This window comes from Perissodus microlepis, chromosome 9 (assembly GCF_051167445.1).
Source record: "Perissodus microlepis isolate ML-2025 ecotype Zambia chromosome 9, ASM5116744v1, whole genome shotgun sequence".
NCBI classification, from domain to species: Eukaryota; Metazoa; Chordata; class Actinopteri; order Cichliformes; family Cichlidae; genus Perissodus; species Perissodus microlepis.
This window is the reverse complement of record NC_140469.1, coordinates 1,828,612-1,853,710: the sequence shown is the minus strand read 5'-3', so window position 1 is coordinate 1,853,710 and position 25,099 is coordinate 1,828,612. Positions and strand designations below refer to the sequence as shown.

Below are 25,099 nucleotides of genomic sequence, written 5' to 3'. Positions count from 1 at the left end.
GGAATGTCATCCTTGCCCTCGTTCTCTTCATCCTGACACCTGAAACACTCATCTCACCATGGCTGACATCACGATTTTTTTAAAATCTGAAACTATGTCAGAGAAAGCCCCCAGCAGTCACGTGAAACTCAATATTAGATTAGGTTAGAAGTGGGGTTTAGGAAAGCCGATCAGTGCTCCACAGTCAGGATCATCCGACTAAAGCAGGATACTGTCTTTAAGGTCATTCCAGCCTCTGTCTAGGAATCAGGAAGCAGAGGAAATCCATCATCCATGTGACTGTGTGCAGCCAAACAATGCAGAGGGCAGTTTAGTGTGGGACAAGGACTCCGTCATAATCCTTACACAGTGGGGCCTCCCCGTTTTTTCAAACCTGAAAAGTTGAAGCATTTCTTTGAATGTGCGTCCTTTCCTCCTGAGCGCGGCCCGACCTGCTCTTCTTGATCCCTCAGCTGCCACACTGCAGCTTTAATGTCAGGAACACAGAGGTGGCAGCTGGTACGTTTCAGCATTTCTCTCGGTCAAGTCTGAAGTAGATCACTTTGGTGTAAATTATGGATTATCACTCCTAACTTAGTTACACCCCCAGCATTGAAAAGGCGTGTGGGTGGAAAGCTGTCTGTGCCTTATTTCACAAGTCATATTTACCTGTCAGGACAAGACTGCTGTCACATGCTCGGCCACCTGAAGGGAATCAATGAGATATTATCTGTGCTCAATCTGGCAGCAGACGGCTGTTTGGGGGATTACTGCAGTGCACCAGAGTCCGTTAGCAAATTTAAGTTCTTTATGATAGATACATTTTTTCATGAACGGCAGGAAACATCTTTACGATGAGACGATCTGCTGCACCTGCTGCTTTCTGGCTCGTCACTTATTGGCTCTTTGGTAGGAGGGGCGGGACGACTGCCATCTATTCATTACAGAACTCCCTTATACGTTTCCATTTAGGGTCTGTGAATGTTCCCTACGTATTAGGTCTCCAAGGGGCAGAGCAAGGACAGTGGGTGTGTAACACAGTGAGCGAGTGACATAAAATCTGTACCAAATCTTACGTCACTGTCACAACTTTGGGTTTTGATTTGTTTGTTAGACAATATGGCAAATAAATCATTGACTTCATTAGTTTATTTTGCTTTGTAGTTTCCTCAAAAGGAAGAAAACGAGCTAAATCTTCATTTGGACCCACACCTCCCAGCCCATCGAGGGGTGCTTAAATATTTAACACAGCCATACACTCTACCACACAGATGGAAGCATTTAGGATTGGAAGCCATCAGCACTCTCGGCACCACACTGGTAAATATCCGGACCTGCCTGTAACACTTTCCATCCTGATTATGTAAGACTAAATGTATTTTACTGTAAAGTCGTTGGAATGATGATTCCCTGTTGATGAGTGTTAGTCTGAACCACACTCGACTGGCTGGGATTGACTCAGTTTATATCGAGGCATCAGTCACAGGTCAGCATGCTCATATTCCAGCAGTGTTCAGAAAGCGTGTTGGCAGACGAGCGTGCAGTTAGGCAGATGGTCAGGTCGTAGTTTGTCCAAACTTGAAATGAGTTCCTGCTGTTCACCAACAGTGAGAGAGTTTTATAATGTAATGAGTTTGAGCTCATTACGAATTATTTTGAAGGAACTAAGAACCGAGTGAATTTCTGGTCCTCAGCGATGTGTCAGATCCTGAGCCCGTTTCTATCAGGCAGGAGTTCAGAGAAACACAAACACTCCTTTCTCTTCCAGGAAGAGAGAAGAAAACATTTTGCTTGACTCAGGTTCACCTCTTAACTCTCAAAGAATTATTTATCACTATTGATTTCACGCTGAGTCAATATGGCAGCCATTACATGTTGTGCACTGTTACAGAGGTCAGACTTCTTAGGGGATGCAAAGCAATTTAGAGCTGCAGTTCATGCAGTTCATCAGTGATGACTGGCATCTCAGGCAGGTTCTGTTAGTCCTGACGAGTCGAAGATCCCCGGTTCCATCCTGGGGGAGAACACAAATCCCTTTGGGTTGTGACGGGCATCCGCCATAAAACTCTGCCAAATCAAATATGTGATGCTACGTGCTGTGACAACTCCGTGTGAACGAAGCAGCAATGGAAAGCAGCTTTATTCTATTCTGCCATCACCCATTACGACTGTACCCACTGGCGATGATTCAAAGACATGCAGTCAGTGGGGTTAGGTGAGTGTCAGTGGTCGTCCAGCAGGTTTCAGAGAGCTGTAATGCATCTGTGCATCTACTGCACACAGCAGTTTGAAGCTGTTCAGTGCCTGTCTGTGAGAAGCTGCTACACATGTCCAAGACAGTGTTTCCCTTTGGTCTCGACACAGACATGACGGAGTCCTTGTGTTATACACAGAAAAACACCATTTCTTCATTTTTACCTTCCCTGCCCGCTGCTGGCTGCATGCCTGTAGTTTACGGCCCGTGTGGGTTCACAGTGTGCAGTTCAAAGTTCTGATTCGTTTCCATTAATAATAAAGGTTTTCAGAGCTTAGTGCAACTTGAGCAAAGTCCTCCGTGAAAACGTCTTCGTCAGGCTGAGAGATGAACGACGTGATGTAGCAACCGACAGCGCTAGTTTCCAAGTGTGGCATTGACTGATCCCTAAATAACTTCAGCAGCCCACAGTGCCACGGACTTTCCACAGCAGCATTTGTCTGCCTTACAGGACAGTTAATGGTGTTTTTACTATACTGCAATAAATAACTCAGTTTAACATTTCTTGAATCATGAAAACCATGATTTAGAAAGGTGGAGGTTCCTCCTGTGATCGTTAGGTGATTTTATACAGATGCATCTCAAAGCAGTTAGACACACACTGATGTGTGTGTGTGTGTGTGTGTTGGAGGGGGTTGGAGTGAGAATTGCGTGACAAGGGCAGATTGAATGAAACGATGGAGGGATTGAGAGTGGAGGGGAAGGATGTGATGGTACAGAGTGAGCCGGTCACTGTAATCCCTCCTCTCGTTCCCTCCAATGGCAGCAGCTGGACCAGTGTGTCAGCAGCCAAGCTTTACTGCTGCCAATCAGACCCTCTGGGAATTATACAGCAGGCGACAGAGCCGGATGTCCCACTGATGAATGGGCAGGTAGATTCACTGAGGTGGTTACGAGGTGTCCTCTAAACAATGAAATCCCGAGAGGGTGAGAACGTCGTGCTGCTGAACTATAAAACAAGAGATATTTTCTGTTTTGTTGTCTTTTTACCTTCAAGGATCATTTCTGGTCTCTTTGCTTTAAACTGACAGACTGAAGTTGTTCCTCGGAGCTCTTTGAATACAAAACAAAGAAATGTGTACTGTTGCTTTAAAAGAGCCACAGCGTAAAATATGATTGTTACATGTTACTAGTGTTACTTCTAGTATCAGTTCTAATTTTTGTTACAAAAATAAAAAACGTTTGTTTTTTAATTGAGGGAGGTGGAGGTCAGCGTTCCAAAGGAAGCGGATATTTAGAACCCCCATACATCATCCCCTCTGTGTCTATATGTTGTCATTTCAGATGAGGTCACAGATGGAGCCTGAATGTTAATAAAGCCAACAGGCTGACTCTAACCTCTCAGCTTTAATTGTTTCATGTGGAAAAGCAGGCTTCACGGTTGGCTAACCATACTTCTGTTTTTGAAGTAGGAAACTATTGAATATTGCTTTTGTTTGAACCTAAGACTTGGTGAAAGTTCTTGCAGAGTGGAGTTATGAAGGTGTTAAGTAGTACAACAGGTTCCAGTTGTTCTCGGCGGCACTGAGCGGAGCTCAAACATCAACCTCTGGGTTCTGCTTCAGTGATGTTTGTTGCCTTGTTTATACCTAAACATGCAGCTACAGAGCTTTCCTCAACAGTATGTCACGGGTGTGTTTGGTGGGAGTAACGCAGTGGGTTTAAGCAAAGGGTGTGTGGGATACAGTTTATATTGGACATGTAAGAGGCGAGTCCAGGAGTGAAGGGGTCACAGTTCAGACGTGTGTGTGATAACAGGAGGACAGAGGGACATAACGTCTTCACTCCTCTTCATTCATTCACCCTTCAGTAAGAGAACGTTTTAATCCCAATGGCAGGTTCCAGTTTGAAGGTTTTCTTTTCAGACTGAGTTACTCATTTACTGCCATTTATCCTTCATCCCAATAAAGGTCAGTGAGACTGAAGTTTTTAATGAGATGTAATAGCGGTCTCCTCCTGCTTTAAGGATTGATGTTTAACCCCGTGCTGCCCGAGGCCCAGTTATTTGTTTGTTCCATGTAAGGACAGACGTGTGCATGCAGCAGGACAATCACAGTTTAAAGTCTCAGAGCACACAGAGATCTTCTTGTCAGCGTGTTGTTCCCGCAGACTGAGCTGCCGTGTATGCGCCCCGTGGCGTGGCATGTCCTAGCCCCGTTATAGTCTGTGTGCACTACCTGTGTGTTTGTTTTAGGATTACAGATTGACCTCTGTGTGTGCGAGCTGCTTTGCATTCCATCTCAATGTGTAATCTTCACATTTCAACAATAGTGCATGAGACCAAGGGGACATACGGGGGGGATTCATTCAGAGAGAGAGACATGAAGTGCTGTGTGGGGACATCACTACCTGTCTGTCTCGCTGTCTGTCTGTCCTCTAATGGGGCGCAGCAAGTGCTGAATTATAAAAACATGCCCTGAGAGTCCTGTGTAATTCTATTAGGGGCAGAATACAGCTCTCTCTCTCACACACACACACACACACACACACACACACACACACACACACACACACACACACACACACACACACACACACACACACAGTCAAATGCCAAACACTAGCCCTTTCACTTAGCCCTGAAATGGGCCCACTGTGAGCTCTTATGTGAATGAGTGAGCAACAGAGCACGCACAAGCACACACACACACAAGCACACGCACACACACACACGCACACAGAGCACACACACACACGCACACAGAGCACACATATTAACATTACCTTAAGTGGAGCTCTGTGAGGCAAACATCAAAGACAGACTGGTTGCTCAGATCAAATAAAGACAGACACACACACACACACTCTTGCCTATGGTACGACAACTTTTCTTCGTGCCCCTGGTACTCTGCGCAGAAACACTTTGCCACACACACACACACACACACACACACACACACACACACACACACACACACACACACTCAGACCTGCCTATATAAACTTCATTGTAAGTTATCTGCAGCGTTGCTGTGACGTCAGCTTCAGTGTTATTTTGCTCCATTTGATTTGATTTATTCAGGAGGAGTAAATCCAAACTTTATTACATGTAAACGTTTAACTGAAAAACTGCATTTGGATAAACAGACGTCCTGGAAAGAATTTGGGGAATTGAAAGTAAAACGATCTTGCACTCAGCACTGGGAACGAAATGACAGTCACAGTTGTGTAGTAATAAATGAGTGATGAGGTTGCTGCTGTGGGCTCGGCTTCATCATCTTTAACTTTATAAATCTTGTTTTCTTATCCGTGGCTGCTGTTCTCTAGCATCTCTCCTTGCATTTGACTTGTTGCACTGCGATCCGTGTGCATCCAGTATTCTACTTATTTATGTGTATTTATACAATGATGTTAGACTAGTTAATGTGTCGCCAGCCTGCTGCTGGCGTCTGCTGTTTTACACATTAAAAATGACTCTGAGGAAGTTTAAAAAGGAAATAAAGAACCTGATCACTGACATTGTGTTTCGCTGACTTGGCTGTAGTGACCTCAGCTGAACTGGAGGTAGTCTTACTGCTAAACATAACTCTATGCAAATAGAAATCAAATCTTTTTTGAAGCCTTTTGGACTCATACACACTCTAAGCTGAAGAGCCTTTTCACATAACAGATAATTCCATGTTTGTGCTGTCCGTTGGTCTCCTCTCGTCCTCTCTTTGAAGGCTGTCATGGTTTTACATCATGACTGCTCAGGAGGGCGGAGTCTGTGTACTTTATACACGCACAGATGGGAGAAACTCTTCATGCTTTTACCATTTACTCGGGAAACCCCTCACACAGGATCTCTGCATTAGTCATCTGCACATTCGTTATGTACTGCATGTGGGGAATAAGAGTTACATAATGTCCCAGAGGTACACATGCTTGTGCTCACTTCATCACTTGAAAAGGCCTAAAACCACTTTGTATAAAAAGAACTGTGAGGCCTCTCTGCAGTCCAGTTACTGTAAACCCGACAGATATGACAGATCAGTCTGTCCCTCGTGACCATGTGTTTCAGTATCCACACAGTTCATTGGCCAGCATCTACTCCTGATGTGTGTCTTATTGAACAGGCCTGGGTGGTTTGATGTGCACTCAGAGGCAGCTGTAAACGTTCAGTGTCTCGCCCATAGCTGACATCTAGGGCTGTTCGATATAACCGTATATATCGGATGACGATAAAATCGTCTATCGTTTCATTTTACGCTGTCGTTTGTTTCGTGGTGTCGCAAAATAAACTGTTTACGGCAATATTTTCTCATGGTTCTGATGGTCACTGTAGTGGCTATATTCATTTCTTAAAGTTCTCTTTCTCTTATATTTAATATAACCACACTACGGACGGACAAGCGCCTGTTTTTATGTGTTGTCGTTAGCAACAACGACGGTAACACCATCGCGTGTCCGCTTGTTTATGTTCCACATAAGCCTTTCACAATAAAGCTCAAGATCCTGTTGAGACTTTTCAAAATAAACTGAATCACGTGAAAGAGCAGATTATTTACGGATGAGAAGTAAAAAAGAGCCGCCAGGTGCTAAAAAATAAACCTTAGACTCAAACGTTCGAACAGGCTTTTCCCTGCAGCACGCCGTCTAATAAATACTCACAAAGAAAACGGCGCCGTTACAACTTATGTCTGAAAATGTATCGTTTCATGCATCGATTAAAACACTGGACTCCAGCTACATGACGCGCAGCTGGAAACACTTCCCGCAAGTCGAGCTGCCCGAGAGTCACAGGATTTATAGGAAATGTTACATTTTTGTGATTTATATCGTTATCGGGACGACAGAATTCTTATATCGGGATATGAGATTTTGGTCATATCGCACAGCCCTACTGACATCCAAAGGAGGGACACTGATACTTCACCTCAGATGTCTTGTATACACACATATTATAATATTGGTCAGTGACTCATAACGATTCATCAGTTTCATCAACAATTAATGGACTGCTTCTGTATGATAAGATGAATAACCATTAACGATCTAACTGAGGTCATCTGATTTCTAAGCAATTACTGAAGCATTAAAAGGAATCAAGAAGGCTTTCATTTAATTATGCATTAGTGTGCATGACCTGCCCAGATGCATTTGGTTTTCTCCTCCTTATAAAGAATGCAGCTGGTTGTATGGAGACTCTAAATTTCCCACAGTTATCAGTGACCTCTGATATACCGCCAGCCTGTTCAGGGCGTGCCGCTTCTCTGCCTCAAAGCATGCTGGGATGGGCAGTAACCCTGTAAAAAAGGTAGTTGTTAAATGAGTGCAGTTCACCTCCAGGTGCTTCTGCTGCCGTGCTCCGTGCACCTAGGGCTGCCACAAACGATTATTTTGATAGTCGACTAGTCACCGATTATTTTTGCGATTAGTCGACTAATCAGATCATCATCCATTGGACGTAAAACGTACAGCTTATTGCACCAGCAGCATCTGCTCTTATATAACTATCATTAGCTTACAGCTTTAAGTGTTTAAGGTTTGTGCTAACTAAAAATAAAGACAAGATGATAGTTTATTAAATTTTAATGACATTTGCAGATTGTTTCGGTGAAGTTTAATATCTAAAATATAACGGGACACCGGAGTATATTCTCGAGCATCTCACACTTCTGATAATCAGCTGTCTGCTTGACGTTTATTCAGCTGTGTAAAAACTATAACTTTAATCTCAGCCAAACCGATTTACTCAGGAACAAATAAAATACTAAAAAAAGCCAAACAATAACATTTTTAAGTTATCTAAGTGACTTATATATCATGTTTAACCTGAGTAGCGAAAGACGGCGGTGGGTTTGAAAACGATTTGCCAGGAGTCCGGTGTTCTCACGGGCTCTGGTGAGCCTGTAACCCCGGCTAGCTATCGAGCTAGTGGGTAACAGACGTCTCCGAAAACGTCGGAGCGCTTTTGAAAATATGTGGTGTCTTGATAAACTGAGCAGATATTTGAGGTTTACACAGTTACATTCTCGTCTGAAAATATGTTAAACGTTTATTTTGTGACCCAGAAAGAATAATAAGAGTAATATTAAAACTAACTAGCTGCCGCCATTGTTGGAAACTGAGCAGGGCTGCGCTATGAATTCTGGGACAGAGCTTCTTCTTCTTCGGGGTTTAACGGCAGCTGGCATCCTTGTACATGCAGTGCTGCCACCTTCTGTTTCAGTCCGTTATTACACTCTTAAATCCTACTACTTATTCCTGCGTCTTTTGTGATCTTACAAAGCTTCAAACGACGCGTCGACTATTAAATCAGTCGTCGACGATTTTGATAGTCGACGTAATCGTGACTAGTCGACTAATCGTGGCAGCCCTACGTGCACCACATGTTGGGTCTCCTCCACAGTCCTAAAACATCAACTTTTCAACTTACATTTCATTTAATTTACATTTTTGGTGAAAAAGCAAAAAGTTGCAAGGAGCCAGTAAAGCATAGCGATTTGCTGCAGTCAGGAATGCTGCACGTTTTCAACACGCTGTCATGCGTAACCCAGCTGATGTGATCTATCCATTGCGTGCCATTTACTCGATTACTGTTGTTGCTTCGTGACCGTTCCTGTAGCACTACTGGGAGTTTTGAGTGGTTAATGTGGGATTTGGCAGACAAATGAACCCCAAGAATCTGGTGCGGTGCAGAAAAATGGCTCAGCACAAGATAAGTTTACTGTGAGCTACAGATGACTTTCTTTGCAGACAGGCTGTGATCAGCTGGCCTGTGCTGCTGCTGTGGCTCTGAGATTTATGCCCTTTGTGGATTTAGCTAACTGTATTATACAGTATATTAGCAGATGTTACATGGCTGATGATACTATCATGGCTGCTTTCCAAACCCTGCTTTTCATAGTATAAGTGGAATTTGGTAAGTGCTACCAAGAGCATCATCAGCTTAAATTCAAATTGTCTGCTACCCTTGACCTAACCTGACGTGGCAGCCTTATTTGCACCATGCCACAATAGTCTGTTAATGGTAACTTTACCGTAATACTGGATACCACTCTGTTCCATAGTTTTCTCACACTGTTCACTAACAACTTTCATGGAGTAGCAGCAACATTTTTACATTAAAATGTAAATATTGATATCAGAATTTAGCGATTTGTGCATCTCTAGATAATCAAAACACAGCGCTGCCAGGTAAGGGCGTGTGAGTGTAGACCAATGTGTCAGTCAAGCTTTTTTGTCACCATACATCATTACTTCTCCCACTACTAAATGAGAGACAAGAACTGTGGAGTTTAAGCTTTTGATGTATATATGCAGCTGACCTGTCTGAGCTTCATTAAACTTCCGGTTTTATTATTTCGGAGAGTCTTACGTGTGCTTTTCAAACACTTGGCCTTAGCTACAAACCTGCAAAAGCACGTGTGTTGTGTCTGCTTCTATTCAGGTGTGAATATTTGTCTAAATGTGTGTTTGGTCAGACGAATGCTGTGTAGAAATCTGAAACCAGAGGTGACCCCAAGCTTTTATTTGCATATTAGTGTTAATTGTCAAGCATGTAGAGTTATCCCCTACTGTGGGTGGACCCCGCCCCCAGCTGGTCTCACCACCAGACCAAGGTGCGTGCAGGCAGCCAGCGGTGTGCTTTCAGTTTGTTTCCACAGATGCACATAAAGACTGATTGTTAAGACTTTTATTACGTCTACATTTTGTTAAACAAGGCTCCTTTTGACTTCATCTTTGCAGAACGCTCCACTGTTTTTGGGTTAGTTTAGACATTCTGACTTTTTTCTGTGGTATAAAAATGGTTTTATCTTAGTTACCGTGGTTACGTAATCATTCCAAGCCAAAATCCTAGTCAAAAATATAACCTGATCAATTGGCCTGCACCTGTTTTTAGATGGGCGAGCCACGAAGAGAAGAGATACAGACAAAAAGTGAAAAAGCAACATGTGAGTTATTAGATCAGGTCAAACTGTGGTTTCTTATTTTTTGTACAGGAAACACTTTCACTGTCTTTATCTGTACATCATACAGGGCATTGAATATGTTTGCCATTAAACTGTGTATTATTGAATTGAGACAGTTACTTTGTTATAGGTCCAGCTCTGTTTGAAGTAACAGTTACAGCTGCAGAGGCGGGTCTCTCTGATGACAGAAAGGGCCAAAATTAGAAAGTAGCCAAGTTCCTTTAATTTCTTACTTCTGCAGCTGTGTCGATTTGTGTGTGCACTCACAGCCACTGCACATGGTCACAGCTGTTTGGTCCTCCTAATGTAGGTTCACTGTGCTGCACCTGTGCACCTCCCCAGACTAATTACAGCGTCTGTGTCTGTGTGACACACACGGCTAGACCACGCCCTGAATGCAGCAACCAATCAAGAGGCCCGTGGGACTGTCTGTGTCTCTGTGTTTTTCCCTCTCAGCCACTTGGAGTAATCATAGTAGTTACAGTTGCAGAGTCTGGTGGTGACTTACCACTAACTTGATGTTGTTGTGTGTGCAGATGTGCAGAAGTGTGAGAGACCATCTGTCTGCAGGGCTCTAGACTAACTATTTGCCATGGGCGTACCGGTACGCCTAACTTTAGAAAGTTAGGCGTACCGGTACAAAAGTTAGGCGCACACAAATTTTATAATAATTTATATAATATAATGTGTTTTTCTGGATACACTGTGCTTTTTCAGCATTCAAAGATTGATGCCACCGTGTCAGAGCACTGGCTATGAATTTCAGAAGGATCAGGCCTTAACTTAACAGAAAAGTTAGCAATAGTTCTTTTCCTATTACAGCTACATCCACTTCTGTCGTGCCTAGGCTGCTCACTAGGGCTGGGTATCATCACTGATTTCTATAATCCATTCGATTCCGGTTTTCAAAGTCCCGATTGGATTCAACTTAGCCTCAGACAGTCAGAAATATTATAATTCTGATCATTTATCAGTACTGACTTCATCAGAATTGTGAACATCGCAGCAGATGCCTTTGTGTGAAAGTAACTGAGAATAAAACACAGAAAAACATGAAGGAGATTTTCCTGGTCTGGCTTTTTATAGCAGATAACCTTAAAAATATTCTACAATGTTCTGCATATAAAGTTTAAATTTCTTCAGTATTGAACAACAGAAAAATAGGCTTTCTTGTCCGAGGTCATTTAAGTGAAAAAAAGAAAAGAAAAAGACAGCAGCCGACAGCGCTGTAAACAACGGTAGACTGGTGGGTAATAAGTGAACGAATAATACAGAAAACAGAGACGGGAAACTGTTCTTGAAGTACAGAGAGAGACAGAGAGAGCTAGCTGTGCATGGAGTGTGATTTTAATAGTCGTGGAAGCAAAACAGCAAAATTCATGACGACATTGATCAAATGTGAAGCGCAGTTTGCTGCTTCTTTTGCTGCTGGCTCGGTGAATTTTGGTTGGAGAGAGACAAAACCTGCAGCTCAGAATCAGCGCAAAAAGACGTAATCACAGCGCGGACCGGACGCATCAGAATCGCTGAGCTCCGACAGCGTGTCCGTCTACGGGCCGTCGGGTGAGAAAGCCGAGAAAGACAAAGCTGATTCTGATGCGTCGGGTCTGCTCCGTGTTTACGTCTTAGTGTGGAATCCGTGTACCTGCTCTCATCTGCTGTTTGGTTGTTGTTGAAATGGTTTTGTGAGCTTTAATCTGAGAATCTGGCGTTTCTGGCAAAACACAGTTATATTTAAAAGTCGAGTCAGGATTTAATGAATTGATATCGCTTTATTCAAGCTACTCACCTCCCACTTCCACCTGCACTTTCAACTGGACCACGGCCAATCAGAGAGGTCCCGCCCCTTACTATCTCTGATTGGTTTAGTCCACGATAGGGGCATAACGTGTGTCTGTTGTTGACCACAGGGAAGGTTGCAGATTTTTTTTTTTTTTGTTACCCGAACAGTTGGTCGCACCAGTGCAACCAAATTTTTTTTTTTATATATAAAACCAATTTGGTCGCATTTGCGACCAAATTGGTCGCACGCTAGAGCCCTGGTGTGGTACAGTAGTGATACAGTAGAGTGCGAGCTGGTGGCTGTGGGAGTGTCTGAGGATCCGCTCACTGCTCTGATTTTCTCCTTCATCCGAGGAAACGATCCGTAATGAAGGAGGACTGTTGTTTGTGCTCAATCACTGAAGTGTTTGCTGCTTGTAAATAGTTCAGCTAGTGTAGAGTTTCATACCACACACAAGAAGTCAGCAGCATTTTGAAATGGTCACTCCAAATATGCAGCGTGTATTCACCCCACTCACATCCCAGGACACACAGAATAGTCGACACACACTTTTCAAGTCTAAGTAATCTTAATAGAATCGACGAACATGTTTTCTCCTTGCAGGTTTTACAGGGTTGTAAACAGCTGTGACCTCGTTACATTAGCACAGAGCGCTGAGACAATTTCAAGAGTACCAGCCAGACGCTGCTTTTCTCACCAGTTGGTTCTCTCTGTGAATAGCTGCACTATTACTTTTTTCGCGTGTGCATGCTTGTGTGTGTGTGTGTTCCTGGTGCACTGACAAAGTGTTGCAATTGTGTGACTTTGCTGAAGTAGACTGAATGGCCCGCCAGGAATGCCAGTGATAGCATCTCCCTCAGATTAGTGTGGTGGCAGCTGGACACACGGGGGACAGCATCTTCTGTCATGTCCAGTAGGGAATTTAACTGGTTTGGTATTAAGTGTGTGTGTGTGTGTGTGTGTGTGTGTGTGTGTGTGTGTGTGTGTGTGTCATCTACATAATAGAATAAACGTATGCAGTTCAGACAGGAATGTCTGCCGAGGAGTTTTTATGACATGACACTTGAGCGTGACAGGGTGGAGGATCCCCTGTGGGCATACTTGAAGTTGTGATTTAAAGGGTGTGAACAGCTTTCAGATCACTCACTCACCTCCCTCCTCCCCTCTCTGCTTTCATGTAAACGTACAGAGGGAGGGTCATGCTGTCTGCGCCTTCTTTCATCATTTTTTATTTCAGAAATAAAGACTTTGTGTCCACAGCGCTGCAGGCTTCACCCGGTGACGGCAGAATCAGGTCTGCACATCGTCCTCAGGAGTCGCTCCTCACATGTAACATGCAGCAGGAAACCAGGCAGATGCCCCGTGATTGCATTTATGTTTTTCACATTTGGCTGTAGGTAGTTGCAGCAATCAGCTGATTGCATAGACTGACTGTAACACCGGCACATTTGACTGCAAGGCAATTGCGCAAGTCACCTGGCAGCAGGTAGCCTGTCTCCAAGCGACTGTGGTCACTGTCAGACATACGGGTTTGCTAATGATTGCTGCTTCATTTGTAAACAGTCAGATTGCTAACATGTTATGATTGATCTGAGAGTCTGCAGCTCGTGCAGCTATGTCTGTTTGCAGCAGGGAGCCTGACTGATTATCAGCTGCTTGTGTTGTTAAATAAATGCACGATTGCAGTGAAATTGCTGCCCTGCAGCATCTATGTTGCCAATTGTTTCCAACCTATGAGATTTGAAACAATTGGCAACAATTGGTATGTGCTCAACGTGGACAGATTAGCAGTTTTCACTGACTTACCTCAGGTGATCTCTGTGTTAGCACAGATTGCACGCAAACTGCCTTCTTGTGGTTTTATTGCTGTCTCCAGACAGTAAAGTTGCTTTGGAGACGCCAGCTGACCAGGTGTGCGAGCAGTCACAGGGACTGAGCTGCACAGTCACAGTGTGGTTTTCAACCACTGTTTTCCTTAGTGTGACTGTAAGATAAGATGCTCTGGGAGCAGGCAGAGTAAAGACTACGTCTCGTTGAACTGCACTGGAGTTTCACTTGTACAACCCCAGTGGGTTGCCAAACATTTAGGTCTGTATGTGAGGGAGTTTAAAAACCTCGTGTCTGCACTGCAAAGGAAAAGTATAGTTTTAGTTTTAATGGAAGGAAAAACCAGCTTCACCAAATTCCCCTGCACTTAGCTGAGGGACTAAAGCAAAGCTGCTGTTTTATGTCTGAGAATAAAAAGTCCTGCAGACGACATGGAACACGTGCTGGTCAATAAATGAACACAACAATCGAAGGTGATGAAGGTTTCATCTCATTTAGAAAAACAACAGTACGTAATTGAATCCATCAGTTTGTTTATGAGCTAATCCTGTGTGTGGGGGTGTGTGGGGGGGGGGGGGTGTGGGTGTGTCTTGTAGGGAGAGAGAGAAAGTGAGCTGTGGCTGAAAGTCCCTCGTCAGCTGTTTCTGTATAACAGATGAAACAAAACTGTAATGCAGAAAAAAGAAAAAGGGGAAGCTGGCGCACACACACACACACACACACACGCACACACACACACACACACACACACACACACACGCGACACACACACATACTGTGGTCACACTAACATACATGCAGCTCACCAGCAACATAAAATCCAGATTAAATTCCGACTGCTCTCATCAGTCATGGAGTTCTATAGAATCATCAGGTGTTCTCTAATCCGTCGCTGCACATTAATCCAGATTATGCAGCCGTTGGTAAATATTGTGAGGATTAATCATGGCTCGTTGTGCCGGTTCTTTCAGAAACTGCAGACTTCCTGTTCAGTGTTAATGTGCTGACTTGTGTCTGAAGTGACAGTAAGAGGAGAAGCTAATGAAAACAACGGGAGCCACAAACTCACTGAAGCAGCAAGCGAGGTCACTCCCACTGTGTGTTTCACACGGCGCGGTACACACACACACACACACACACACACACAGTAAGCTGAGCGTTTAGAGGAAGTGTCATCAGAGGTGACTGCACGCCCAGCCCACTGTGCACGTCTTTTTCTCCTTTCCTGCATGTCACACTCACACTCACTGTCCCATCTATGCAAAGACCTTTGCAGCTTACAGGAACATCTGCAGGGGCAGTTTGAAGCTGGCAGAGGTAATGACGGGTCTGGGCTAGGAAAGGGCAGTGCTGCTTTGAAAACCAGCCCCCTCGTTACTCTTTGGGTATCAGTGCTTTATTCCAAAGTACATGCATGGTTCAAATGAGACTTTCTATACTGGAGCTCATCTCTGCGCTATGGAAGAAGATCAGGGCCACCAGGAAAAGAAAAAAGTAGGCACATCGTTTTTCTTTTCCAGAATTCTGTAAAAGGAAAATAAAAGATGTGCCCAATTCTTTTTATTCACGGCTCGTCTGCGATTGGTCCCAGCTTAAAAACATGTTTAAAAATTCATAAACATTTGAAACTGTCTCCGCTTTTCTAACTTCTCATGTGGCTGAGTGGCATTCAGCTACCTGAGATAACAATAAGTCTGTTTATCGTTTCATTCCACGGGAGCAGGTGTGTCAACATTCTTCATTCTTCAGTTCAGGTCCAGGACTGAACGCTGTGCACAGAGCAGTCTGTGACCAGTGTAGGTACCATTACAGCTCTGTGCAGTGAAGGAAACAGCAAATCCACTCGTGTTTACAGGCAGTAATCAGAAGATTTGCATGGCTGGATCAGCAGTTAACAGTTATCAGTATTTAGCAGCAGCAGCATCTCCTACGCTCTGTTCAGAGTAAACACTGTCCAGTGATTCATACACCTCAGCAGACTCCAGTGAGGTCAGCGTTTCCCCTTACACTGTGACCATGTGACCTCGCTTAATCATAGGTCTGTATTGTAGGGGAATTAAGCTACCCCGCAGTTGTTTTACAGCCACGTTGACCTTGGGCGCTGAATAGCTCCACATGCTCCTCCCAAACCTTTAAAGCAGTGGAGTAAGTGTAGCTGCAGGCGGGCGGCTGTTGACACCATAACTGCAGAGTTTCAGCTTTGCTGCCTGCTCGTATTAAAATCTCCTAAACGCTGAAAGAAGCTCACAGCCGCACATGTACTGTATCTTATTCTGGGACTGAAGATGAGCTTAACAGGGAACTGATCTCATGCTTTGTGTGTCACAAGCTTAAGCTCTCAGTTTTCTCATCTTTTTTTTGTCCTATTACACTAGTGGACGGGCATTGGTCTTTTCACATAGCTGAGTAATTATAGCTGCTCTGAGCTGAGCTGCCTTGCTCTGTGGCACAGTGTGCTGCAGGTGGGAAGTAGAAGCAGCAATCAAACCGTGTGTTTGGTTTTTACCAGAATTTCTGAATCGAGCTGCGACATGTTTCCTTGTAGATTATGCGATTGAGGATTTTACGGTCGGGGTAATGATTCACAGAGGACAAACGTCTTGCTGTAAACTCAAATCCAGATTGTTGCTCAATGATTAACCAAGGAAGCTGAAATCAGACCATGCAGTTCTTTTCCCAGTAAGAAGATTTCCTCTCAGATAGACCGTCTTTAGGTGACTCTGGGTGAGCGAGTATTGGCCCTGCTGAGGCTCCTGACCCCAGCCTGCCTGAGGATTAATCCAACATGACATTATGTTGTGTTGTCATATATTTAAGTAGAAGGAGAAAAAATTGCTGGGGATTTTGTGGGATTAGAGTTTACGTGTTATGTCATCAGTCACTCTGACAGTTGCTATAATGCTCGACTCTTGCCGAGGCCGAGCTTGTGGTTCTTTCACTCACCTGTGCATAAGCAGAGCTCTCCCTCTACAACACAACATGGTCATGTTAGGAGTTATTGGGATCATCGTGTTGTTTGAGTGGAAATAACTTGACTGCTTCACCAGTTAACTTATGTCACCAACAAATCATCAGGGGTGGTTAACCTGCCCGTTGTAGCCTGGGTTGCTGCGTGTGTATGGCCCTGGTTGCTGCAGATCAGCTTTGCTGTCGGTACAGTGTGTCATTGGCTACACGGAGCGGCTAGTATTTGCATTCTGGACACAGATGTTTTCAGAGATGAGCGCCTCTCGCTGCTTCCTGTGACATTTTCTGCGTGATCAGACGAGCTGTCTCCGTGGTTGTGGGCAGTGTCGTCGTGTTTCATGCTGAAGAATAATTTCAAACCAGTTTCAGCATCTCCATCCATCCTGTTCCATTTATCCTGATCAGAGTCACGCGGCTGGAGCCGATCCCAGCTGTCACGGGGCGTGAGGAAGGGTTCGCCCAGTTTGTCGGACACAGCGAGGCAATTTCAAATCCCCAATCAACATAACCCACTGACTGTCTTTGGACTGTGGGGGGAGCGAGGGAGAACATGCTGTTTGCACAGACTGTATGAAAAAGACCATAAAGGTTAAACGTGTGTGTTTGAGGTCAACTGAAAAGTCTCTTATTTCCTCGTCTAGAAATCATAAAGCCTAAAAACCTTGCAGACCTACAATAAACAGCACCTGAAAAGCTGGTGTGTCCTTTGACCTTTCACCTCCCTGCTCTTATATCTGGCCTTCCTCCTCCTCACCTTCAGATAACCCCCACAGATGGGGCATTAATAGAAAGCCCAGGATGTCCTCTTGATATTACAGCAGGATACACGTGATGTTATAGATTGGATGAATGATGCTTGGTGTGGAGGTCTCGAACTCATTTCCTCAGGAGGATAAACAGCAGTCAAACTGATTAATTATCCTTAAAAAATAAAAATACTCACCCGACTCACCCGCTTCACCCGACTCACCCCACTCACCCGACTCACCCGCTTCACCCCACTCACCCGACTCACCCGATTCACCCCACTCACCCGATTCACCCCACTCACCCGACTCACCCGATTCACCCCACTCACCCGACTCACCCGATTCACCCCACTCACCCGCTTCACCCCACTCACCCGATTCACCCCACTCACCCGATTCACCCCACTCACCCGATTCACCCGACTCACCCCACTCACCCGATTCACCCGACTCACCCGATTCACCCGACTCACCCGATTCACCCCACTCACCCGACTCACCTGACTCAGCTGTAATGATTTTGTTGTGTCTACTTTGAAGAAAGAATAATGTGATAAGGAAATGAAAGTCGTTGCCACACAAACAGGCCTCGCTCCTGCTTCCTTGGAGCTGCTCATGTTGCTGCTAGATTGGCCTTTGTGTTCCTGTCAGGCTGTATTATTGTTTATATTCAGTAGAGGAGTGTGGAAGCAGACTGCGAGGAGGCTTAACCTTCACCTCAGCTGACACACACAGGCTTACAGCACAGACTGTATATAAAAGAGACTTAGCAAGACACACACCCACACACACACACACACACTCAAGCATATGTTGGCAGACAACACAATAGAAACTGCCCTTTCCATGGATTTCCTTCCTTTGTTGAATCCAGATTATTTCCGAGTGGCCACACCAGAGTTGTCAGCAGCAGGAGGTGAAAACAGCAGCTCGGCTCCAGCTCGGGTACATTTGCTCAGGTCAAAAAGCCCCAGAATCTTATGAGTTTTTAATCCCAGGGTGGTATTCTGTCCCACTGCAGGAGCTGGGCTAATGAAAAGCCTCTCCTCCTGTGGTTATGTGGGAAACGGCCCATGGAAATGGAAGCAGTTGAAGGCCAGGCAGGCAGCAAACAAAGACGTACGGTATCTCATCCTGCAGTGAATCCAATGACATTGTAGGCTGGGTGGCACAGATCGCTCGGCTAACCGTGCAGCTGGTGCAAATGACACACTGTATACTAAACACACAGATGATGTGGGGTTAAATATGGAAACTGGGGCAACGTTTCTGACCAGCATGGCTTTGAGGTGGCGGCAGCAGCGTTTGTGCGACACACCCTGGTCTGTGCCGGGGACTCGTACTGCTGCTGGTACAGATGAATACGCCTGTGAGAGTTTGTTTACATTCCCAAATGTGAAAGCTGCTTGTCATTCATGACAGTCGCAGTTTAAGCCGCGATCAAGTTTTCTGTGTTTCTCACTGATTGTGCGAGGACGTCTTTTTTTAACAGGCACCACATGTTGATTCTGTAAATATAAAAATATCAGACGTAACATGTCAGGCTGTGCTTCAGCTCGAGGTGATTCTGTTGAATCTCTTAGTAACCTTGAGATGAACCCACCAGTATGTGAAAATATAAGACCTCTGAACCCCAAATGAGTCTAAAGAGTGCAAGAGAATTGTTCCTAATTGTCCTTAAAGGCTGCCAAACTACAAATAAACAGTTCTTCTACCCAGTTATGTGACTGGGAGCGTTTCTGGGGAGGATACCTGTACCTGCTCTTTGTGCAGTCGATAAGAAAATCATCCAGTAGATGGGGATAGAGAGCTGAGTTGGTGCTGGCTTGCTGTGTTTGTACTGCAGATGTGTTGCATGCATGGACTAATGATATTTAGCAGCGTGGCTTTATTCATGTGTGGATATGAGTTTAGTTAGCACACCCAACGTAGAACATATATTAAGTCAATGCAGGCTGGATGTTGTAACGTCCTCGACCCTGACCGTGGACCCAGTGTTTTGGACACAGTGGACCTGATGATGAAAGTGTGGAGCAGAAGCAGAATTGAGACAGATTAATGCAGAGCGTGTCTGAGCAGCAGAGAAAGGCTGGCTGCTTCTGTGGCCAACATAATCTGGCATTCTAGCTGGAAGATGACACAGCAGGACTCTGCAGATTCCCAAGGTGGCCGTTGGTCAGCTGAACTCACAGATTGGTTGACGACTGCATGCACGCGTGTTCATGTGTAGGCACAGACTGTGCTTCTGTCTGGTTCCAGCTCATCTGTTTCATTCAAACACCCTGATCTCGTTTGAAACTCCGCCCCCTTGTGGCAGATGGAGGTTTTATCAGTGGAAAAGTTTTCTTCTGTGTCGTTCCCCTTCGAGCACAGGAGCGGTCAGGTTTAGTCCTTGCTGGTGGTAGACTTTAGCAGGGGGAATGCCAGCTAACGCAGGTCTTTTGGCTACGCCTGTCCTACCTCGGGATACAAATCTGAAGTTCAGTTCACATCAAATGTTTTTCCTCTGATCACACCAAGCAAGCATGACTTCCTGAGTAAACGATCCAGTGGGCTGGAACTGAGTTTTTCTAACTTTGACCACTTCTCCTATCATTTCCATTTTTCACTTTCTTCCTCTTTCTGTCCGCTCGTTTTGTCTTCATATACCTGCAGAGGTTTGCAGACAAAATCCAGGATTCAGGACTCCATGTTTGTAAACTAACCTGCAGGTGGGACTAGTAATCCTGGTTTCCTGATTCTTGGATTATTGCTTCCCTTAATCACCACATTTAAAGAAGAGTGTTAAAAGGTGCAAAGCTAGAGTGATGACATCATGTTTCTGAGTGTGCCAGGACTGTGTTTTACAAACAGGTTAGCAGCTCAGCTCGTACCCTGAGCTGCAGGCAGTGACGTGGGAGCTGCTCGGGGCAATGATCCCATTTCTAATTACACCCCGAGCATCTTTTACTGATCACATAATGCTGATAAATCTGTCATAGTTGGTCGGATGGTTCAAGCTGCAGATACAAATCTGCTGGAAGTAAAAGGCCGATTGACTTGGATTACTTTAAAAGATGACGGTGCTCACTTTAGGTGAAATTATGTTTCAAGTGAATCTGTACCAGGAAAAAAACACAGGGACTCTTGTTTATTCGTGCGTCTTTCTGTCTGCAGCCATGGCGGAGTTAGACTTGAGTCTGAGCGATGCGCTGACGGACAGCGTTCCCCAGCCCGGCCCGGAGAACATGGTGCACAGGGACTTTGTGGCTGAGCTGGAGGCGGAGCACTTTGACGATAAGGTCGGAGAGACGGTGGGAAAGACGGACTACATCCCGCTGCTGGACAACGATGACACCAGGGCAGGTGAGATGAACGTGATGTCGTCAGTATCATATGGGCAAACACATGCAGGGGAACAGCATGTTTATCTGGATCCGCAGCATTCATTCTTCTTTTTACCTCCTAAGAAAAATATCGTTCACGTAGCTTCTGATTAGCAGCTGGTTATGAAGGATTCCTGCTGTCACAGTGTGCACTGTGGGTTTGTCCGGGGGACGCTGTGGCTAGCTAGCAAGACGGATGTTGTAAAAGATGCTCACGTGCAACAACATGCACCATGCATGCTCTGCAGAGCTGAGGCAAACTGCTCAATAATGCTCTGTAGTTTGGTTACCTCAGCTCATATTTGATGCATTGTTGATAAAATAATTAGAGGTTGACCAAGAATAGATGAAAGAAATGATAGATCAGCCGATGTTCTTCATAAATATTCTGAAAAGATTTAGCAGCTGTAAACAAAGTACAATAATAACACAGTAATACAGCTACAGTTATACTCCTCTTCCCATAGACTATAACACTGTGTAATATCAAAGCAGAGAGAGTGTGCCTTTGACCTGAACTCCAGCTGCTCCTGTATGACTGATGGATGCAGGCGCTGCTGCACGCTGGCTGCCATTTTGGATCTGCTCGGGTGTCATTCACCCACAGGGCAGACAGTAGCCGGAAGATAAGCAGAGCAGCAGTCAGTGCTTTGAACATTTGGCTGGTGAAATGTGGGGATGACACAGGAAACTGTATTTTTATTGTGAGCTGTCAGTAAATGCTCTGACTGTGTCAGGGAGGAAGTGAGACAGCTGGTTAGAAGTATGCAGAAGAAGAAGAAGAAGAAGAAGAAGTGTCCTTGAGCAACTTGCTTGGCTCCAGAAAGCTTCTAAAATAAGTGTGGCACATGTGATCAGATGCCTTTGGGTCATTAGCCACGGGCGACGTGTTGAAGTTCCTGGGTGCGGTGCATTTGTTGTCGTGAGGAGTTTCACGTTACCCTTTGGCTGAGTTTGAGTTTGCAGGAATCAGAAGGAATTCCAAAGTTCGAGGACAAATGGCAGCAGCTCCGAGACAAACGCCACAGCTTTATTAGAATAAGTAAGCTGTCAGGAGCTGCCAGTGTTGTTTCCTGTCAGAGCTTTAAGAAAGCAGTAAGCGAATATCAGCTGATACGACATTAAGCTGCTGTCTGCAGTTTGAACTGTGGCTGAGAAGGATGCAAAAGTACACGATCTAATAAATAAAGAGGTCAGCTCCAGTGCAGACAAACAGTAGATGGATCGAATAAAAAAGAAGTGACGGTTACCCGAGAATGACTCGGCTCTCGGGCCTGTTTTGGTTAGCCAGACACTTTGGTCAGACAGTCAGACTGTGTGTGGGCACTCGTCAGTGACAGCCGGCTGCAGGACGGGCCGTGGGTGGTGTTGCCAGTGATCAACTGTGGCACGCTGTGTGCATTTGGACAAACGCACACATGCTGACACGCCGAGTGCCAAACAGCAGGGCGAGGCAGTCCGCGAGTCATTGTCCTCTGTCAGCATGACAGGGAGATGGAGGTGGCGTACATTTGTTGTTGTTTTCCCCCCTCTGTGAGTTATTGTTTCAGAGCCCCGGTGCTCCAGTAATGTGCAGTGCTGCACTCGTGCATTTCATCCGTCGTATTTGACTTTTATCTGTATGTTTTTGTGCACGCCTGTCCTTTCCGTGCTCGGTGGTTGAATGCATCAGCGCGTGTTTATGTACGTATGGCATGCACTGGTTTGCATCCTGCTGTGAAGCGCTGCATCGTTTAGCAGGATTAGTCGAGTAAGACTTGCGTCTTTATGAAAAACTGAACATTTCTGGGCGTGAAAAACCTCCCATGTGCACAGCTGACCAATCAGACCATTACAAAGTGGCGAAGAAGAACAGAGATATGGGGCATTTATTCACAAGTTGTTGTTATTAAAGTTTAGATAAATAGGAGCTTAGTGTGAATAGAAGGGCAACAATAAAACAAATAATACACAGTTATGAGTAACTTCAAAAACATAAAACTTAAAAAGCCAAAATAAAATGATAAAAAATAAAAAATGTCTGTAAAGCTGAAGAAGCAGATTTAAAGTTTATCTTTGTAGATAAAGACTTCCAGCTGCTCCCAGGCCCTCCAGCAGGCTTCCAGGGGTTTAGGAACAGATCAAAGCTGCTTGGGCCGTTTGGAAAAGGTAAACTCCCCAGGACGGGATGTTGTCCTTTTTTCACATGTAACAAGCAGCAGGAAGTCGTCTCCACCAGGCATGTCCTCACCTCTGGAAATCATCCCTTTGGTTTTGTGGGCAAGCTGTCTGCACAGCGCTCGGTGGGGGCAGCACATGGCGTGACTTCGCATGGTGTGAATTCACCAGAATACCTGAGCTATTTGTACCTGGGCACAATCTGACTGCATCTGACATTTGCACTGTCACACGCACCTCTGTGGGGTGATTTGCAGAAAGGTTCAGAGCTTTGTTTTCATTGTAGCTTGTTCACAAAGGGGAGAAAGCACCGTGATGCCACTGTGGGATTTAAAAGGATTTCCATTTGTTTCCCATACCTGCCAGTCTTGTGGAAAATAAACGACTCCTGTTATTTAGCATTCATTTTAGTATGTGACTAAGCCTAGTCTCGTTTTGGATCGGCAGTTATTTCTTTGCTGTAACACTGCTTCTTGTCAATAAGTCTTTACTGTTTATAAATGGCGCCACGTTTGTAAGGAAAATGCTTCTGTGGGTTGAGCAGCAGAGTTGAGTGTGTGGGTTGCATCCATGAAAAACTTGCCAGATCTTCTCTGCCAATGCAACAGCTTATTCTGCTATTGATGGCTGCAGCATCATCATGTTAGAGGGAAGTCAGAGACAGGCTGCGAAGCTGGTGCCCCAAGAAGACACCCCTGTCAGTACGTATGCACCATAGAGTCTGCTACAGATTAGCAGGACGATATGGTCAGCAGCTACCTACCTACTGACCACACGGTCAGTCTCCAGTCTCACACGTCTGCTGGGACGCCTGCCCTTCACCATCACCACTGGAACCTGAACGTGTGGAGGAACGTGATGCTCATTGCAACAGCTTTTGATGGAGGCAGTGCGATGGTGTGGGCCAGCATCTCCCACTAAAGCAATGTTGGAGGCAATCTCAGTGCAGAGATATGAAGATTATCCAAGCAGCAGCAGTCCCATATCTCCAGAGTCTGGGACTGAACCAGATGACAGCACTCGCCCCTACAGTTTAACAGACACTACCTCCAGTTTACGAGTGCAGAGGGTGGAGCGTCTTGCCTGCAGATCTGAAACTCAACCCAGCTGAACACTTGTGGAATTAGCTTGAGCCAGATTGACCGACGCAACCACACAGCAGTGTGTGACCTGCAGGAGGAGGCGGTGCCAGGCTGTTGTGGCTGCGTATGCTTCTTCCTGCTCCGGCTCCTCTTAGAAATTCTCAGTTTGTCTTGTTTTGTCAGATTTCGATTGTCCAATTCAATAAACGACAGCAGTCAACAGCAAACTAAGACGTTTGACGTAGCAGAGAAGGTGTGGAAAGTTTTGTATTGGGTACAACCCACAAATTCACTTTCCTTACAAATGTGTCACCATTTAAAGAGAAATCGACAGTATGTCATTTATAGCTGAGAGGAATCGTTGGAACACACCAATAATGGACCAAACACAAGTTTCCTTCCTTGTTGCTTCCTGAGGGCTAAGTTTAGGGCTGCTCAATTAATCTAATTTTAATCTCGATTACGATCAACGATCATTAAAAATGACCGAGCCGATTATTAGCCCCTCCCTCGTGCTTTACTCTCGCGCTGCTCCGTGTGGCAAATCGAGCGCACCTCTCTGCATTTCGAACACGTGTCACAACAATTAAGAGCAGCCGTCTCCAACCTTTTTTGCGCCACGGACCGGTTTATGCCCGACAATATTTTCACGGACCGGCCTTTAAGGTGTCGCGGATAAATACAACAAAATAAAACTAGTACCGGTACCGAAAAAAAGAAGATTTATTCATAACACACGAGAAAAGACCCAGGAAAACTGAGTTAACGATAAAAACGATAACAAAATAACGCTGAAAACCGATAAAAACCCTGAAAACTATACATTTCACATCTGAGCCTCAACTCTCGCGGCCCGGTACCAAACGACTCACGGACCGGTACCGGTCCGAGGCCCGGGGGTTGGGGACCGCTGATTAAGAGGACCCGAGGGAAGCTCGGAAAGCTAAGCAGAAGTTATTTGGAGAGGAGAGAGACTGCCGTTGGTTGAAAAGAGGTAAAAAAACTTGAGTGGTGTGGAAACATGGGTTTGTGGAGTCAGAC

The 25,099-nt window shown here is 45.1% G+C and overlaps 1 protein-coding gene across 9 annotated transcripts in view; it reads left to right on the top strand.

Annotated features, from left to right (window-relative positions):
- LOC146379864 (uncharacterized) overlaps positions 1-25,099 on the top strand; it is a 117,391-nt gene that overhangs the window by 8,732 nt on the left and 83,560 nt on the right. For all 9 annotated transcript variants that reach the window (XM_084938723.1, XM_084938724.1, XM_084938730.1 and 6 more), the window contains exon 2: positions 20,611-20,799. In XM_084938723.1, the coding sequence (XP_084794849.1) occupies positions 20,613-20,799 (187 nt within the window). In that variant the 5' untranslated portion in view covers positions 20,611-20,612. The remainder of the gene's footprint in view (positions 1-20,610; positions 20,800-25,099) is intronic.